Raw genomic sequence first — 17,161 nt, 5'->3', positions numbered from 1 at the left:
ATGATGAGGGGATTCCGAATTTTATAGTGGAACCAAGACATGACCAAAACTCAATGCCAAGAGACCACGATCGAGAAGGGGAGATCCACATGGATCATGGAGAGGATGCAAGATCAAGAGCTAGTTCAAGTCGAGATGAGAGAAACTAGGGTGAATAAAGTCGAGTGATGTCAGACCAAGTAGTGCCCAACCAAATTATACCAAGACCCGATAGTCCTATCCGAGCTGTACCATTGCGAATGATACGAGCGGACCAGGAGTGGGAACCGAGAGATCCAATGTTGGGGATCGATAGACCAGAAGAGTTAAGGAGATTGAACCGAGAAAGAGTAAGGTTTGAGGAAGGAGAAAGTAGTTCCAAGAAGCCGCGGATGTCTTACCAAGAGTTTCAGGCAAGAGAGAATCCGGAGGCGCGGTCAGTGACTTACCAACCGAGAGGCCGGCTGAGAGTAAGAGCCACTGCCCGGAAAAGAGTGGTTTATCCAAACCAAGTGCACATAAGGAACCAGCCGTACTGTGAGTTGTGCGAAGGAGTGGGACATTGGAGCCGAAATTGCTGGAGGACGTCGCTAAGGCGTATGTTGGCACCGGAGAATGCCGAATGTGATTGGTGTGGGATGCAGGGACACTTTTCTTACCGTTGTCCGAACCCAGGCCATATGAGGCATTGGAGGCCGTGTGATTCCTGTGGAGAACCGGGACACTTGAACAATCACTGTTGGAGGGCTAGACCAGACCGTCCTATATTTCCAGAGCCTACACGATGTATTGAGTGTGGAGGAAATGGACACTTTTCCTACCGTTGTCCGTACTGGGTTGTGCGAGAGAATTCGAACCCATCCAGTCAATTTGTGGGAACGGGAAAGAACCCGTTAGAGCAAGCTGACCGAGTGGAAGGGAGTTCAACGAACCGAGCTGGAACCTCATTGTCTGCCGCCTCTACTGCAACCGAGTCTCCCGCTGAGCCATCGCCTGATGAACCGCCTAGGTTGTGTGTGTGCACCTGCGAAGTGTGTACCAGGCTTAGGAACCAGTGAAGTGGTTAAGAGTAAGAAAGGGCCCTAGGTGAAGGAGTCTAGGATGAGTCAAGAGTCCCTTGTACTATTCTAGTCGTCCTTACATGTTGTGTTGGAGTTAAGAGTCTAAAGTGTCCAAGAGGTCCTTGTTCCTTTAGTCGTCTTTTCTGTGGTTTGCGAGTCTAGATCGTCTCAGTTGAGTCGTGTGGATCTAACCTCACTCGCTTGTTGTGTGTTTTGTTGTGCTTCCACTATAGCTTCTGTTGTGTAGCTTTGATGACTTGCCTTGCTTGTTTGTTTTACTTGCTGGGGTAGTCGGGATGGGAAGTAGAATCCTGTTTAGGATCAAGGGGTACCCAGGCTCACTGAGTAATCTTAGATTACTCATGATATTATTTTTGGTCTTGCAGGGAAGCCTAAGTGAGTCTAGAGCTGGAGCAAACATTAGGATACCAGATAGGGTTTTCTTGTGTTTATTGTAAAACCCTATATTTTCATGAAAGAATATCCGACTATCTTTGTATATTGCTTTAATGATTTATTTTCAATGTAATAAACTATTGAAGTAATATACAATCGTTGTTTTGAGAAAGCTTGGCAAGTTGCGAACGATACTCGGTCTTGTCCGGACTTACACAACGCACCATGCCGCAAGGGTTGCAAAGCCTAAGTAGTCTCGGTTGCGGGTGGAGTTATACTAGGAAGGACTGGTCGGGAAGTCTGCAGCTTCCGTCCCTCGACCGGATCGACCCAGTGCAATTCCCATCGTGGTGTCCCGTGGCTGTCCGATGGCCTGCATGGTCATAGGATGGTTCGGGGGCGTTACACCACCTCTGCCTTGTTGGCGGTCACTAGCTCCCCCTTGCCTCCAAATAGCCCCATGGAACCATGTTCCTTTTGAATTTGGTTACATACGTCGTCGAGGCTAGGGAGCTTGTCGGATCGCAAGATATGCTTGATAAGGTCGTTGTAGGAAGGGTTAAGAGTCAAGAGTAGGCCAAACACCTTATCTTGTTCACGCCTTTTGTTCAAGATGGCCGAATCTATCGTCGCCGGCCGGAGCATCTCTAGTTCAGCCCAAAGAGACCTAAACTTCCCAAAGTGCTTGGTGAACTCCATGTCTTCTTGGTTGAGATTGTTGATGGCTCTCTTAATCTCAAAGATTCGGTTCACATTGGTAACATTCCCAAAGACATTCTTGAGAGTGTCCCACAGGTCTTTTGCGGTTTCGCAATAGGAGTAAGCTTCAAGGATAGGAGCATCTAGAGAGTTTTGAATAATGGCTAGAACTCCTTGGTCTTCTTGAAACCACTTGTTTCTCTCATCCGCGACAAGATCCTTGCCGTCTTTGGTGGTCTCACCACTTGGAGCTTCGCTCGTTTCAACATGGGACCAAAGTCCTCGGCCACATAGGGCTGTCTTTGTGGTCCTTGCCCACAGTAAGTAGTTCTCTCCTTTGAGAGTAACCGGAACAATCATGGTTTTGGTGTTTTCCATGGTAAACTCGTTGGTTTAAGTGTTTGTCCAACGGTTAAAAGAAAAGAGAGTTTTAATAACAAAGATTTTTAAGGACAAAGAGAGTTGATGCGGAAGATTTTGATGGAAATGGAGTCAAGAAACAGGAACAATCTGCTCTGATACCATGTAAGAATTAAAGAAGAAAGATTTGTGAGTATAACCAAGTGTTTGAAGTCGTATAGAGTGGGAAGAGAGTGAGGAGAGTGAGCGATTGAGAGAGAGTGTTGGAGAAAGAGAGATAGAACTCTTTTCTTACTTTATTTAGATCATACTTACAATCCATATATAGAGAGATACAAAGGGGATATTCTCCCTAGGATGCTATGCACAAATATACATAGAGATAGTGACATCTCCTTAATCACACATGTGACTTTTCTTTGACTTCCCACTTGCACAACTTGTCCAACGGCTCTAAGGGGAAGGATCTCGAAGGCATATGACCGTTGGAGGCTCTTCTTGATGGGCCGAGCTTGGTAAGCCTCACGAGTGTACGAACGACCCACTAGGTTGATTGTACGGACGGCCGTACAGTCGTACGGACGGTGGTGTGCCACTTCATAAAAAGAGCCAGTTAAATATGGAGACGTTTTCTAAGTCTCCGGCGAACTCGCCGACAAGCCTGTAGCACCTGAGGATGCAAAGATGATGCAAGCCGCGGAGACACATGTCTTCGGCCATACTCAGAAAGGTGGAGCAGCTGCCATCATGCAATCTGCAGCCACCTCCAACATACGCGGTGACTTCGTCCATCCAGGTGACAAAACGGACCTTGCTGCTGAACGTGGCGTCACAGTGGAGCAAACAGTCCCCCCTTCAACTGTCACAACCGAATTCGTTGGTGGACAGGTCCCAACTCGTTTCCATAATTACTTCTTTTTCATATATTATTCTTTTTGTTGGGGGTATATAATAGTGAAGCTTTATAGGTCGTCGGACAACATGTTGAACCGAGGCGTGTAATAGCTGCAGCGCGGACGGACAAACCAGCTTTACAAAGTGCAATAACAACAGTGGCGGATCCAGCCAAAATTTTGATGGAGTGCAAAAAGAACAAAAACTTGTTATATATGGTATTTGAATTGCTTACCTCTAGATCTAAGTGGCTTACCTCTAGATCTAAGTGGTGCACCCATTACCACTAGACCACTATAGTTAGCAAGTTTAATAGAAAATCAAACATTTTGTATATTTCATTTGGTGCAATTGCACCTCTCTCAACCAACCTATATCCGCCTCTGAATAACAATTGGAGAGGCATTGGAAGCGGCTCTCAAGACCGCTGGAAACAAACCGGTTGATCAGAGCGACGCAGCAGCGATTCAAGCGGCGGAGATGAGAGCTTCTAGAACAAACGTCATTGCTTTTGCTGGAATCGCCGCAACAGCTCAATCCGCAGCGGATCACAACGCTACTGTAGATCGTGACGAGAGAAAAATCAAGCTCATTGATGTTTTGACGGTTAAACTCCAACTTCAAAACATGTTCATCAAATGTTTTGTGTGTTTTTTTAACAGTGTCTAAAATGTTTTCGAACCGGATGGATTATAGGGTGCTGCCGAGAAGTTACCGGCAGATAGAGCTGTGACGAGGCAAGATGCGGAGGGAGTGATGAGCGCCGAGATGAGGAACAACCCTAAATTGTGTACTCACCCTGGTGTTGTAGCCGCTTCGCTTACCACCGCTGCTAGGCTTAACGAGAGGGTCGATATATGACAAGACAAATCCGGCGAGAAGAGGAGTATGACAACACTTAAGAAACCTTAGTTTGTGATGTAAAATCGTCTTAGCTTTTGGTCTTGTGACAGAGACTTAAGTCTAGCTTTTGTTTGTGTCATCTCAAGACTCTCACAACTTAAAGTAGCCTTGTGATGTAAAAGCTTTTGAAAAAAGTGGTGACGTAGGTTTAAAGTTTAAATGTTTCTTTAGCCCATATGTGAAAATCCGGCGAGGAGAGGAGCTTGTGATATAAAATCGCCTAGCTTTTGTTATTGTCTTCTTTTCCTTAGTTCTGTTTAGAATGGAAAAAATGGAGACTCTAACTGTAGTTAAAAGTCTTTCTTTAGCTGATTTTGCTTCGAGAATGGAACTGATTTTGTAACATTTCAAACATCTGAGCTTTAATGAAAAACCCACAAAAAAAGATAACAACAAAAGGCCAAACGAAAAAGAGAGTTCTACAGGCAACTCCAACAAGAACACCTTGACCATTAACCTTCATTCTTATTACCTTCTTCACATTCTGTAAGATCTTTCTTCTTCTTCTTCTCCAGTGTCTCGTATAGCTTCTATAAAACCTTTTGTATCCCTTCCTTGTTGCCTTGCACAGCTGAGCAGCCTGAGCAGCCTGAGCTGAGAGCAGCCTGAGCTGAGAGTACCTCTTTATAATGGTTCTCTCGACCAGAACACCTACTATGATCATATCATGCGGAATGATTTCCTCTATTGATCAAGAGAGGTTGCATCTCAAGTTAAATTATAGAGTAGATTTGGCTTTTCTCTGATCACATGGCTCCGTAGATATTCAGGACATCTTGCTCATTCTTTCAGGTAACCACTTTCAGATTTGCTGCCCATTGCTTGATGTATATAGATATCCGAGTAGTTAGGGAAAGTTTGTGATTTGTGAGTTTGCCAGACCGACAAAAATTTGTTCTTTGACTTCAGACATATTGGTGACTTCTGTTTCCAACCTTTTCTTACCTTTGTCTTAAAATGGAAACGTGTCCAATGTTAATACGATACTTGTGGTAAACTAGTGTTTTAAATTACATGACAAAATCCTTATCTAATTCATATAAGCCGTCTCATCTTGCTATAAACTTGGAAACTGGCACGTGTGTCTTAGTCTCACGACATTGACAAGTGTCAAAGTCTCACAATGTTGGTATCACACTCATGCAGCTCCCTTTATTATATACTCCATATCTTTTTATTTTTTTGACATTAATATACTCTATATCTCTAGGAGCTGTTTGTATCGTAACACATAAACAGAACAGAGCATAACAGCATAAGAAATGAGTCAAGAAGAGCAACCACATAGGCCACAAGAGCCAGTCAAATATGGAGACGTTTTCGAAGTCTCCGGTGAACTCGCCGATAGGCCCATAGCACCTGAGGATGCAAACATGATGCAAGCAGCGGAGACACGTGTGTTCGGTCACACTCAGAAAGGCGGTGCAGCTGCCGTCATGCAGTCTGCAGCCACCGCGAACAAACGTGGTGGCTTTGTCCATCCAGGTGACACAACTGACCTCGCCGTCGAACGAGGTGTCACGGTGGCACAAACAGACATCCCTGGTGCACGTGTCACAACAGAGTTCGTTGGTGGACAGGTCAACATAACTCGTGTCCAAAATTACATCCTCTTTTCTTATAATCATTCTTCTGTTTAGTAACGTGAACATTGTTTGTTATTAGGTCGTTGGACAATACGTTGAGCCAAGGCCTGTGGCGACTGCTGCAGCTACAGCCGCAGAAACGTTGGGATTGAACTTACAAAGTGCCATAACGATTGGAGAAGCATTGGAAGCGACTGTGCAAACAGCTGGAAACAAACCAGTGGATCAGAGCGATGCAGCTGCGATTCAGGCGGCAGAAGTTAGAGCTTCTGGTACTAATGTCATTGCTCCCGGTGGAATCGCCGCTTCAGCTCAATCCGCAGCCAATCACAACGCTACCGTAGACCGTGAAGAGGATAAAATCAAGCTCATTGATGTTTTGGCAGTTAAGCTCCAACTTCAGAAACAGTTTCCTCAATGTTTGATGTTTTCTTCTTAACAATATCTAAATGTTTTTGAACCGGATGGATATGCTAGGGTGCAACGGGGAAGTTATCCGCGGATAAAGCTGTGACGAGGCAGGATGCTGAGGGAGTTGTAAGCGCTGAGCTGAGGAACAACCCTAATCTGTCTACTCATCCTGGTGGTGTGGCAGCTTCTATTACCGCAGCCGCTAGGCTTAACCAGAAAGCTGATATGTGATAAATCAGGCTGTTGAGAAGTTCTGTCCTTATGTGTTTTCTCACAAAATAGGGAACTTGTGATGTAAAATCGTTTTGGTTCTGTTGTTCAAAAAAGTCCAATGATATAATGTTAGTATGGAAAAAAAAACTCACTTCCAGTTTTAAAAGTTGAGACCTTTCTTAAGCTGATTGCTTCATCAATATCTAACACAACTGATCTACATAAACATGACGATTCTCCCAGTCTACTAGTTTTGTAACATTCCAAACATCCTTTTCCAGAAGCTCATGGCTTTTTTTTTATAACAAAAAGGTCCCAAAAAGAGATACAACAGTAAAACAAAACGCCAAAAAATATGAGTTTTACTGGCTCGAACTAGCAGCTCCAACAAGAACACCTTGAGCATTACCTTCCTTCTTGTTACCCTCTTCCTTGTTATCATCCTGCTTCCTTATCCTGATCTTATACTTAGCTTCAAACTCCGTAAGATCTTTCTTTTTCTTCTCCAATGTCTCGTATAGCTTCTTCACAACCTCTTCGAGCCCTTCCTTGTTGCGTTGCACAGCTGGGAGTACCTCTTTGATGGTTCTCTCGACAAGAACGCCTCCTATCATGCGGAAGCATTTCCTCGATTGGTCAAGAGGCTGAATGGCGTTGATAACCAGAGAGTGTTCACTCACTTGCATCTCGAGTTCGGTTATGTTGGAGTAGATCTGGCTTAGCTCTGATCTCATGCCTTCATAGACGTTCAGAACAGCTTGCTCATTTGGTGGCTCTCTTAGACCACCACTTCCAGATTTGCTAGCCATTGCTTCGATCCTACTACGAACTTAAAAGTTAAGTTCAAGAAATCAGGAATTGCTTTGAAGAAAAAGAGAACAACTTAATTAAGATGCTCAAAACAACACTCAAAGAAACATTTGCATCCAACAGAACTACATATTGTAACAACAAAATCAGTAGTTCCCTGAAACTGTCAACCACAAGGAAGCTCCAAAACTCAATTCAATATTCTTTCAAGAAGTTTATAAATGCAAAATACAAGGTTTTCATCAGATCAGAGATCAATCCTACAACTAACCCATCACCACCATATAACATAAATACAAGAACAATCATGCCCTTTGTGTGTAGCCATCACTCATCAGATCAACACTACAAACAAACCTTGAAAGCGAATCTAAACACTACTGCATCTGCATTTAACCCAATCACACGATAGCATATTCACCAAATCCACTTACACAACTAGAAGAAACCAACACAGAACATTGTAAAGTATAGAAACATACTACGAATACTCCATCCTCAAACTATGTTATTCCAGAAGATTCAAGCATAGAAACGATGTAAAAAGACCAGTTTTTGAAACTAGGGTTTCGATGTCAATGATATTAACTCCACCCAAATGATTCCATAACTAGGGTTTATGTTTCCTTGAATAATCTAGGTTTCTAAAATAGTAAAAAGCTTGATCGGGATCGAAGAAATTTTCTAAAATCCCAGAACCTAAATTATGATTACTTCAAGATCGATATCGACACAAACCTTAAGACCCACTTGAAAGAATAAAAAAAAAAACATCAAAGAGTAACAAAAAAAAAACTTACTTTAAGAAACAAAACCACACGAGGAAGAAGATCGAAGACGCTTTGGCTATTTGAGAGGAAACAATCGAGAGGAAGATGGAAGCAAACGCGGCGGAGAGAGAGAGAGTGAAGGAAGAAGAAGAAGAAGAAGAAACAAAAGGGTTTGGTTTAACTCAATTAGACCCGGTTCACAATTTAAATCAGAAATAACTGAACCGGTTTACGAATTATCAAAACCGAAATTTTATTACTTTAGAAAAACGGAGGAGGGATGGGTGTACTCCGAGTGATTGTAGACTGTACGTACAACATACTCATCAGGGTTCATGGACAGCTCCAAAACGGTTTGATCAAATGATGGTTCAGCAGATGTGAATTAAGGATTAATGAACCGAAGGTAAACCGGGAGATAACCAAAGGAATCGGAGCCTCTCCATGCATGTTTATTTGGAGAGTCAGAAGAAGAAACGGGTGGTGGCATTTTTGATCGAACATCCTCCACTTAAGTCTCTCCGTAGATGGCGTTCATGAGTGACTAAGACGAGGAGGCGATGATTATGGCGAACAAGCAATCTATACGTCTCTTCGAGGAAGCCGCTGGGGATAAGACGACTTGGAACTTGAACGCTAGTGAAGAAGGCGCAGGCGCAGATGCCACAATTTTGCAGCATCCAGCGGCGGAGGGGTCGAAGTCACACCTCGAGTGAGTAACTAACGAACTAATGGATTTCTCATATATGTTATCAAATTCATTATATTAATTTGATCTCTCAGGATTCAAGGCCAGCGACGAAGAAGACCTCGTCGTTCAAACAGGCAAAGGGATTCCAAACTTTCAAAACCGGCCAAGGGGTCGTCTGAAGTTGGTGGTGGTGAGATGACTTAAACTTTGAAGGTTAGCGATGGAGATGCCAAATCACAGGATAAGATGACTCCTACTTCGGAGGAGCTTAATATCGCGCACGAGGAACTATTCAGCTTCCTGAAAGCAACAATGTTGCAGAAGCCAGCAGCAGTGGCCAAGGCGTCTAAATCAAAGGATTCTTTTACCATAGAGCTCGAGTAATAAACTAACAAATGACTGAACCCAAAAAAAAAATCATCTTTTTATGTTGACTTTGACTTGTTGTTGACGCTATCAAATATTTCTCTCAGGTCTCAAGGACGCCAGGAGATAATCAATATGTATTTCAGGTATCAAATCCGGTGGAGACCTCCTCATCCAAAGCGAAGGGCTTCCAGGCATTCTAAGCCGGCTGTGAAGGGCTCCAAATCACAGACTTTGATGAAGGAGGTCATCAACGCTAGCGACGGAGATGCGGAGCCTGAGGAGGAGATTGTTTTGAAGCAACCAGTGGTGAGGATGGTGGTGAAGCCCTTGGCACCCACGGTGTTCGCTAGTGACTCAGACTAGGATGAGGGGAGTATGACTTCCATCTTTCAACACCTCCTAGCTAGGTAATAGAGGCAAATGATTCATCTATCTACATTGACTTGATGCTATATAATACATATATCAGAATGTATAAAATATTCAATCATCTTTCCTAAGAGGGTAAGAAGAAGCTGCAGCCTTGGCAATGAGCTCTGCACCACTTATTTTGACTGAATTGGTGATTTTTTTATGGCTTTTTATTAAGTATCCATGTTGTGGTCCTCTTGTGACTGTCTAGTTTTGCACAAATATTCAGAAAGTAACGGATTGTTCACAAAAGCAGACGAAGCTACCTTTGAGTCATTTATTTGGTATATCCAAGTCCAATCAAAAAGAAGATTCGCTGGAAGGAAAGATAAACACATCAGATTAGGGCTCAAAGGTCATCTTCTCTGCCTCTTTCCTTGTTGCATCAAACTGTACGGTCGATAGGTATCTTTCACCAAAACTCGGGAATACCACCTGAAAAACATTCAGTTTTGCACCTCTTTGTTATCCAAAGAAAGACTCTAATGCTTCCATGAGTTCACTGTTTGTTCTGTTTTCGGGTTTTAGACAAACAAAACTAGAGAGGCAAATTTCTTAAGCTTTGGATAAATCTTACCACTATAAGCTTCCCAGCATTTTCTGGCTTCTTCGCAAGTTTGATTGCTGCCGCAGCTGCTGCCCCAGATGAGATTCCCACCTATTAGTAACACAAAAATGTGATAACCCCGATCAAGAAACTGTGTGTTTTCAAGGTGATGTTTGAATCTTTGATGGTGAGGATATAGTTGAACTAAGCTGCCATTATTGGCTTAACAAAGAACTCTGATGAGGTAAAATATGAAGTACTCACTAACAGACCCTCTTCCCGAGCAAGAAGCCTTGCCATGTCAATGGATTCTTCACTTGAAACCTGCGTAAGCGTCACAAAACAATAAGAAATGTGTGGTCTCGTCGTCCATACAGTGATGTTTTGGAGGCAGCAAGTTGACATTGGTATGAAATGATCTTACCTGAATAACTTCATCCATAAGATCAACATCCAATATGCCTGGAATAAAACCAGCACCTATACCTTGGATTTTGTGGGGTCCTGAGCATTTTTAATAATCAAACACAGTGCAAGTGTTAGGCTGAAACCAATTGAATTTTGATATGATATTCACTGATGAAAAACACTAAAACTTTAGAAGGACCTCATATTGAACACTCAGGACTCTTAAGAGGTGAGGAACATACAAGAAGATAAAGTGTGCCAAAGAGTTCTCTATTGAGAATTTAGATAAATAAGATAGAATGTAACACACCTGGCTTTCCACCTGACAAGATGGGGCTTTCAACGGGCTCGACACCATACAACTGAAAGATGAGAAAACAAATGGGACAAGTTTTGAGTTTACTAAGAACGTTCTGATTGTATGAGTGAGATAAGTTCACCTTTATGTTTGGGTTCTGTTCCTTGAGATACTTGCCAGCACCTGTTAAGGTACCACCAGTACCAATACCAGAAACAAAGCCATCAACTTTTCCACCACAACCTTTCCATATCTCAGGTCCAGTAGTCTCATAGTGAATCTACAATGAACATACACAATATTATGTCAAATTAAGTAACTCGATTTGGATCCACTAAGGGGTTCAAAATATGTATTAACACCTTTGTGTTGGCAGGATTCTCAAACTGTTGAAGCATATAACCATTAGGCGTTTTCGCCAAAATCTCCTCCGCCTTTGCAACAGCTCCTTTCATGCCTTTGGCCGGATCAGTAAGAACCAGCTGAGCTCCAAATGCTAAGAGAATGATTCTTCTCTCTATACTCATTGAAGCTGGCATTGTGATAACAAGCTTGTAACCCTTTGCAGCAGCTACAAATGCCAATCCAACTCCAGTATTCCCACTTGTTGGCTCAATCAACACACTCTAAAGTAAAAAACACAATATCAATATATCAGAAAATCAAGAAGAATCAGATATGATAGCTTCCATGAAAAAAAAAAAAAACAGACCTCTCCTGGTTTAATAAGACCCTTAGCTTCTGCATCAGCAATCATACTATAACCAATTCTGCAAACAAAAGACACAAAGTATTGCTTCTTTTGTCGCAAACAAAGCTTTGGACTTTTTGGAAATACCTGTCTTTGACGCTAGAGCATGGCTCCATCATCTCGAGCTTAGCAGCAACATGGCCAACACAATCTTTAGCTACTTTGTTTAGATATACTAACGGAGTGTTCCCAATTAGCTGCCCCCAGAATAATCAAAAACAATTAAAATTTATATTAAAAAAAAACAATTTACTGACATGGAATAGTTAAACAAGCAACAAGAGTCTTGGAGCTTTACTTCAGTAACATCTTTGGCGATTTTAGGAGTCCATGAAGCCATGTTTCAAAGATCACTGCTTAAATTATCACAAAAGATAGATACAAATTGTTAAACATCAAACTCCTTGATATGAATACCACAATTTCAGAGTAAAACATACAAAAGTAATCATTATCTGAAAAAGATCTCATAGTCATAACAGATGATTGATATAAATACCAGAATCGATCAAATCACTGGTGAGTCGTGAACAGATGTTGATGGATGGGGCTATGGAAGAACAAAACTTTGACCCGACGATAAACGTAGAAATGAAACTGATGATAACATTTTAAGGCTCCATACCTAAAAACAGAAACATATCTTACATTCCCCTTTGACTAATTCAACACTTATATAAACTTTAAATCATTGTTTGTGACACATTCTATTTTTAACTAGATGTGTAAAGTGATCATTAACCGTGGTCTGGGTACTAAGAATACTTATATTAATGTAACTGAATCACTGTTTGGTACAACTTAGATGAAAATGTGGAGGAGCTCGAACATTCTTGGAGTCTTCTTCTTGAGTTTTCTAAGGAGAGAAGAACCACTATGTTAGATGATTAGTCTTCTTCTTGAGTTTCCTCTGCTTAAGCTTCACTTTAACATTAACACCATTCTCAATAAGAGCTTGAAGCACAACCTGAAGCTTACCTTCAATTTTATCTCCTTTCCTAGGAGTATATATAACATCATGTATGTCATCTTCCAAGCTTCTTTGAGCAAGGACTGCCCCAACCGCAGCACAAGCTTCAGCGTTTCTAGTCGAACCAAGATCGAACTTCATATCTTTCGAAATAGAATGAGCAACAGTGACAACTTTACTAGTCACCCTGTGAATCACACATGCTCGAACCGAGGCCTTTGAGATGTATATATCTAAGCAAAACGGGTAGTGAAAAGGTGCTGTGAGTTGGTTAAACGTAAACGTTCTTTCTCTCTTCTTCTCAGCTCCTGCATTATAAGGATGATCTGTTTCGCCGGTAAAAGAGTTGATCATCGGTTCATTTCTCTTCTTGTATTCCTCACGAACTTCCTTCTTCTTCATCTTTGTTTCTTCTTCTTCTTCTTCTTCTTGGTTTTGCTCTTTTCTTGCGTTCTTGTGTTGATTCTTGCGGTGGAAGTCATAGTTGTATTCCTCGAATTCTTTTGAACCTCGATCTAGCTTGAAGAAAAGATCACCGCGGATTCTCATATTATCGATTTCATCATGATCATGATCCGGATTGTCTTCATCATCAAGCATTGTTGTTTCTCTTCCTTGTTGTATTGTAAAGGGTGAGTTTTTAGGAGTGTTGTCAGCTTGGTATTGTCTCCAGGCTTGTGATAAAGATGATGAGACATGCCAAGACTCATCATCCACAGTTTCTATACCACAACCACTCAAACCAATAACGTTTTCACCCACTGAATCTTTTTCCCCAGTTCCGCTATTGGAGAATCTCGATGAGAAACAATATGATGCTGGTCTTAAAACGGAGGTGGAATCCAGCAAACGGAGACAGTTTCTTCTCAAAACCGTAAAAGCCATTGAAGGGAAAGAGACCAGTTCTGCAATCGTTGATGGAAACTAAACGGTGAGGTTTCACAGAGACAAATCGTCGAACACCTGGTGTGCAAGGTTTGGTAAAACGAACTTCTCACGCACTTGTCACTAGCTGTGTGACTTGTATCGACAGAGTCTCCAACAAAGTGGTGGGTATCGCAAACCTAGCCCGACGAAGAAGAAAAGCAATTCATCAGATTCAAAGCAATGATCTTTCGAAAGAACCAATAGGGATCAGGGACAACTGAGAGTATCGGAGACTAAGGAGATCGGAGAAGTAAGTGACAAAGAGAAGTTGTCATTTTGATTAAAACAGAAAGATAAAGTTGTTGACTTAATATTAGACATTACAAAAGCTTAGAGTTTTGTTTTTTTAATATGTAAGTAATAAACACACCAGAGATATTATAAGCTAAGTTACTAAGAGAGAAAGGAGACTGTTAGGCTTGGAAGAGATATTACAGACAAAAACAACGACGTAGAAAAAGACAAATTTGCAAGAGCCAGAGCAGAGAGAGGACACCAGAGTAGGTAACTTTTGTCACGGTATCAGTTATGTTGTTATTACCATCTTCTTCCCTTCTTGTTTTGTTGTCACGCTGTCTCTAAAATTCAGTAGTAATGTTGCTGATGGTGGAATTGGTGGTGTTGATGATGGTGTGGGTGGTAAACCGGAGGAGCTGGAGCAGGAACTGGACCACTGCAATAACCGTTGTAAGCTGGGTAACCAATAGGTGAGCCTTGGTATGAGGCCGGGATGATTTCGGGAGAGTATGGATATGCTGGGCTCCTGTTGCTGTAGACAGTTGTCGGTGGGGATGGGTAAGCTGCTGGTGAAGCGTATTGAGGAGAGTGAGAGGGTGATCTGATGAATGGGAAGGAAGAGACGTATGCGTTTGTGATACGTCCGGCTTTCGCTGGTGGCATTGGACCGTTGTAGCTGGCACGGGTTCTCTTGTTTGCAGGAACAGCTGCTGGTTTTCTCTTCTCGGTTTTGGTCTTCTCTAGCTGGTCCAAGCGCTTCTTGAGGTTCTCTGGAGGGAACTCTTCCTCGAGTTTGTACTCTTCTATGCATTTCAAAACCGCCTTAAGTGCTGACTGCTCCTTGCGCGCCACGAGATGCTTTGGAAGAGGAAGACATTCAATATTAGAGATTCACAAATAAGAGGGTTGGTTGCAACAGAAATGAATGAAATGAGTAGATACCGTAGCTCGGCCAGTGCTGCTAGAGTCCTCCATGATAGAAGCTGCTGACTTCTTTGCGTCCCTTAGATAGGCTTTGAGCAAAGGAACAGGTGGGAACTTATCCACAAGGCCAACTTCATAAGTAAAATGAACAGCATCCAGCTGTTGTCCCCTGCTGATTAATTCTTCAATCATATCTGTGGACAGCATCAACAACTCATAAGCTCAAATATTATAAAACAAGATACAGAGAGAAAAGGGTTAAACTTCACACAGCTTATGATCAGTTCTAGTCAATTACTACACATTGTGCCACTAATGTCTCAAGACTTCACCACAGTTTACACTTTATACTAAACAAAGTTTGCCAGAAATTCTCCACACAACCTTAAATTTGAACTAAATAACATCTAGATGAGCTAAACTCTCAGTAAACTCCATACAAGAAGGCAATAACAAAGCCAAATGTGACCTCACAATGAGCATGGTACAGGATAAAAACCAAAGGAGATGAGAGCTTAAGAGGGTTACCAGGCATTTGATCACCCAAACCAACAGAAACAGCAAGCTTAGGCATCTGTTTACGCCAAGCAGATCCAACAACAAGCTTTCTATACAAAGCAAGATCTTCACTTCTAACAATCCCAAACGTAACAAGATGCTGAAGAAACGTATGAACATCAGGAGTCTTCACATTCTCAATCCTTCCTCTCTCTTCCAAGCTCTTCTTCCAAGTCTCAGCAATCTCCTTAGCCTTCTCCTCAACGCTCGGTGTAACAAGCAGCCTCGATTTCCCAATCACAGGATCAACCATTACAGGTGTTAAACTCTCGAGAATCACCACACAAGCCCATCCGTAATCATTACTCATCTTCTCTTCTCTTTTATCCACCGGAAAAACCTCAGATATCGCTTCAAGCACTAACATCGCCGGATCCACACAATCCCCCAACGCCGCCGGAATCTTCGACCGGAGATTCTCCAACTCCTTCTTCCTCGCCGTCACAAAGTTCCAGAATCCTCTCGCGTCCATTTTAAGACAGAGAGATTTCAGAGCAGAGAGAAGACCTTCTTCATCATCAACCTCGCCGGAATCATCATTAGCACCATCACCATCTCTAGCTTTCTCTAGCGATTCAAGAGCAGCTCTAGCTCGTTCCCCAACTTTCCCAGCTACGATCTCAACGCTGTGGTCGATCGTAACCTCCCTGCGTTTCAGTGACTCGAGCGAGGTCTGAGTCTGGTTATCTAGGGTTTCAATCATCTGCTTCAACGCCTCCGATTTTTTCATGAGGTTTTGCTCTAGAGAAGTGAAGTGATCGGAGAGCTCTTGCCATAGGAGAGTACAGCTCGTCATCAACGAAGTCTGTTTCTGAAACTCCTCGAAACTCGGCTGAGCTAACTCAGTCAACTCGCCTGGATCGGGGACTGACCCCATCGCCGGAAATCTTTTGAACCTCCTTTCGGATTCGATTGATACAGAGCAGAGAAAGAATCAAAAACTCAAAAGAGAGAGAGAGAGAGAGAGAGAGAGAGAGAGAGAGAAATTGCAGAAACCCTAGAAATGGCAAAAAAGCAAAGAGAGGAAGAAGATAAGAGACAAAAGAAACAGTGTGTGACGTGGACAACTCATAAAAGCGACACGTCTCGGTGGAGTCTGATTAAAGGCGCGATTATTACATCGCTTCTTTCTACATTGCGCCAAGTTATGCGTAGGTTATTGTGAAAAATGGCGTAGGATAAAAGGTATTACTTTATTTTATATTTACGTATAAAGAAGAAGAAGAAAAAAGGAAAGGTGAAAGAGATAAGTGGGGGAAGCCCCACTGACCACCACCACCACATGCGTTGAGTCGGAAACCAGTGAAGCATTGTTGGGTAAAAATTATAAATACGGAATTGAATAATAAAAACTATAAAGTGTTTAAAAAAATGTTTGTTATATAATTAAATATGAAATTATATTGTGTAGTTGTAAACTTGTGTATTGTAAGAAGAATAAGAATGGCATGTGTTTTGAACAATGAAAAGGCTGTAATGAATCAGAGGGCACGCGTGATATAATCAAAATCTTTGGACCGAAGAATATATTTTGTGTGTTTTCTTGGAAACGTGATAATTAAGCAACCCACATAGCAAGAACATTTTTGTGCTTATATTTATATTAATTTTGCTAATCTGCGTACATGTCTTGTGATAGAGAGAATAGACAGACGGATAGAATAAAACGAAATTCAAATTTTGATATGTTTAAAGCGCTATTGTTTTTTTTTTTTTTTTTGTGGATATGTACAAAATGTTAAACGGGACAATGACATATAACACATTATTGAGAGGGAGAAAAATATCCTTTTAACTCGGTCGACATCTTGCTACTAGATTATCATTTTATAATTATATATTAAAAAGTTACAAAGACATTACAAAAAAATTTAGAATGAGACGAAATATGAAACTGATGGCTAAAAATTTATCTTATAATTAAAATGGGTCCGTAATGGCTGACTATACTACAAATGACAAATCAACCGCCGTTTACTGTTTTCGCT

General features: G+C 41.8%; 5 protein-coding genes and 1 pseudogene across 8 annotated transcripts; 2 read left to right on the top strand and 4 right to left on the bottom strand.

Annotated features, from left to right (window-relative positions):
- The first annotated feature begins 2,973 nt into the window (after nucleotides 1–2,973).
- LOC147949727 (late embryogenesis abundant protein 32-like) lies at nucleotides 2,974–4,334 on the top strand (annotated as a pseudogene).
- A 1,124-nt stretch (nucleotides 4,335–5,458) lies between these two features.
- On the top strand, nucleotides 5,459–6,668 carry LOC104787515 (late embryogenesis abundant protein 31-like). Its single transcript, XM_010513122.3, has 3 exons — nucleotides 5,459–5,872; nucleotides 5,958–6,263; nucleotides 6,356–6,668. The coding sequence occupies exons 1-3, from the start codon at nucleotides 5,555–5,557 to the stop codon at nucleotides 6,518–6,520; spliced, it is 789 nt and encodes a 262-aa protein (XP_010511424.1). The 5' UTR covers nucleotides 5,459–5,554; the 3' UTR covers nucleotides 6,521–6,668.
- LOC104787498 (prefoldin subunit 2) lies at nucleotides 6,661–8,263 on the bottom strand. 3 transcript variants are annotated; one of them, XM_010513101.3, is made up of 2 exons: nucleotides 8,113–8,263; nucleotides 6,661–7,331 (listed from the first exon to the last, which is right to left on the bottom strand). In XM_010513101.3, the coding sequence occupies exon 2, from the start codon at nucleotides 7,309–7,311 to the stop codon at nucleotides 6,865–6,867; it is 447 nt and encodes a 148-aa protein (XP_010511403.1). In that variant the 5' UTR covers nucleotides 7,312–7,331; nucleotides 8,113–8,263; the 3' UTR covers nucleotides 6,661–6,864. The 3 variants fall into 3 exon arrangements, with proteins under 3 accessions (XP_010511403.1, XP_010511409.1, XP_010511413.1); XM_010513107.3 differs by having other exon boundaries at nucleotides 6,661–7,324; nucleotides 8,113–8,255; XM_010513111.3 differs by having other exon boundaries at nucleotides 6,661–7,321; nucleotides 8,113–8,244.
- A 1,427-nt stretch (nucleotides 8,264–9,690) lies between these two features.
- Nucleotides 9,691–13,149, bottom strand: LOC104787482 (cysteine synthase). 2 transcript variants are annotated; one of them, XM_010513082.3, is made up of 11 exons: nucleotides 12,057–13,149; nucleotides 11,856–11,910; nucleotides 11,645–11,754; nucleotides 11,519–11,576; nucleotides 11,169–11,432; nucleotides 10,949–11,086; nucleotides 10,819–10,870; nucleotides 10,525–10,604; nucleotides 10,365–10,424; nucleotides 10,131–10,211; nucleotides 9,691–9,988 (listed from the first exon to the last, which is right to left on the bottom strand). In XM_010513082.3, the coding sequence occupies exons 2-11, from the start codon at nucleotides 11,895–11,897 to the stop codon at nucleotides 9,896–9,898; spliced, it is 978 nt and encodes a 325-aa protein (XP_010511384.2). In that variant the 5' UTR covers nucleotides 11,898–11,910; nucleotides 12,057–13,149; the 3' UTR covers nucleotides 9,691–9,895. The 2 variants fall into 2 exon arrangements, with proteins under 2 accessions (XP_010511384.2, XP_010511391.2); XM_010513089.3 differs by having other exon boundaries at nucleotides 11,856–11,913; nucleotides 12,057–12,166.
- LOC104787470 (uncharacterized) lies at nucleotides 12,213–13,412 on the bottom strand. The gene has a single exon (XM_010513063.2). The coding sequence runs from the start codon at nucleotides 13,410–13,412 to the stop codon at nucleotides 12,432–12,434; it is 981 nt and encodes a 326-aa protein (XP_010511365.1). The 3' UTR covers nucleotides 12,213–12,431.
- A 297-nt stretch (nucleotides 13,413–13,709) lies between these two features.
- Nucleotides 13,710–16,699, bottom strand: LOC104787459 (FRIGIDA-like protein 4a). Its single transcript, XM_010513052.3, has 3 exons — nucleotides 15,144–16,699; nucleotides 14,634–14,809; nucleotides 13,710–14,549 (listed from the first exon to the last, which is right to left on the bottom strand). Exons 1-3 carry the CDS (start codon nucleotides 16,048–16,050, stop codon nucleotides 14,040–14,042), a joined length of 1,593 nt encoding a protein of 530 aa, XP_010511354.1. The 5' UTR covers nucleotides 16,051–16,699; the 3' UTR covers nucleotides 13,710–14,039.
- Between the last annotated feature and the right edge of the window lie 462 nt (nucleotides 16,700–17,161).

Source organism: Camelina sativa, chromosome 1, assembly GCF_030686135.1.
Source record: "Camelina sativa cultivar CO46 ecotype springtype chromosome 1, ASM3068613v1".
Lineage (NCBI taxonomy): Eukaryota > Viridiplantae > Streptophyta > Magnoliopsida > Brassicales > Brassicaceae > Camelina > Camelina sativa.
Note: the sequence above shows the minus strand (reverse complement) of the source record. Positions and strands in the feature narration are given on the sequence as shown.

Excerpts from the sequence above, each read along its gene's own strand:
- LOC104787515 (XM_010513122.3), top strand. The coding sequence starts at position 5,555 with ATGAGTCAAGAAGAGCAACCACATAGGCCACAAGAGCCAGTCAAATAT. Across the intron at positions 5,873-5,957 it reads CAGAGTTCGTTGGTGGACAG|GTCGTTGGACAATACGTTGA; the intron begins GTCAACATAACT and ends GTTTGTTATTAG. Across the intron at positions 6,264-6,355 it reads AGCTCATTGATGTTTTGGCA|GGTGCAACGGGGAAGTTATC; the intron begins GTTAAGCTCCAA and ends TGGATATGCTAG.
- LOC104787498 (XM_010513101.3), bottom strand. The coding sequence starts at position 7,311 with ATGGCTAGCAAATCTGGAAGTGGTGGTCTAAGAGAGCCACCAAATGAG.
- LOC104787482 (XM_010513082.3), bottom strand. The coding sequence starts at position 11,897 with ATGGCTTCATGGACTCCTAAAATCGCCAAAGATGTTACTGAA. Across the intron at positions 11,087-11,168 it reads AGAATCCTGCCAACACAAAG|ATTCACTATGAGACTACTGG; the intron begins GTGTTAATACAT and ends TGTTCATTGTAG. Across the intron at positions 10,212-10,364 it reads CTCGGGAAGAGGGTCTGTTA|GTGGGAATCTCATCTGGGGC; the intron begins GTGAGTACTTCA and ends TGTTACTAATAG.
- LOC104787470 (XM_010513063.2), bottom strand. The coding sequence starts at position 13,412 with ATGGCTTTTACGGTTTTGAGAAGAAACTGTCTCCGTTTGCTGGATTCC.
- LOC104787459 (XM_010513052.3), bottom strand. The coding sequence starts at position 16,050 with ATGGGGTCAGTCCCCGATCCAGGCGAGTTGACTGAGTTAGCTCAGCCG. Across the intron at positions 14,810-15,143 it reads TTTGGGTGATCAAATGCCTG|ATATGATTGAAGAATTAATC; the intron begins GTAACCCTCTTA and ends TGCTGTCCACAG. Across the intron at positions 14,550-14,633 it reads GCAGCACTGGCCGAGCTACG|CATCTCGTGGCGCGCAAGGA; the intron begins GTATCTACTCAT and ends CCTCTTCCAAAG.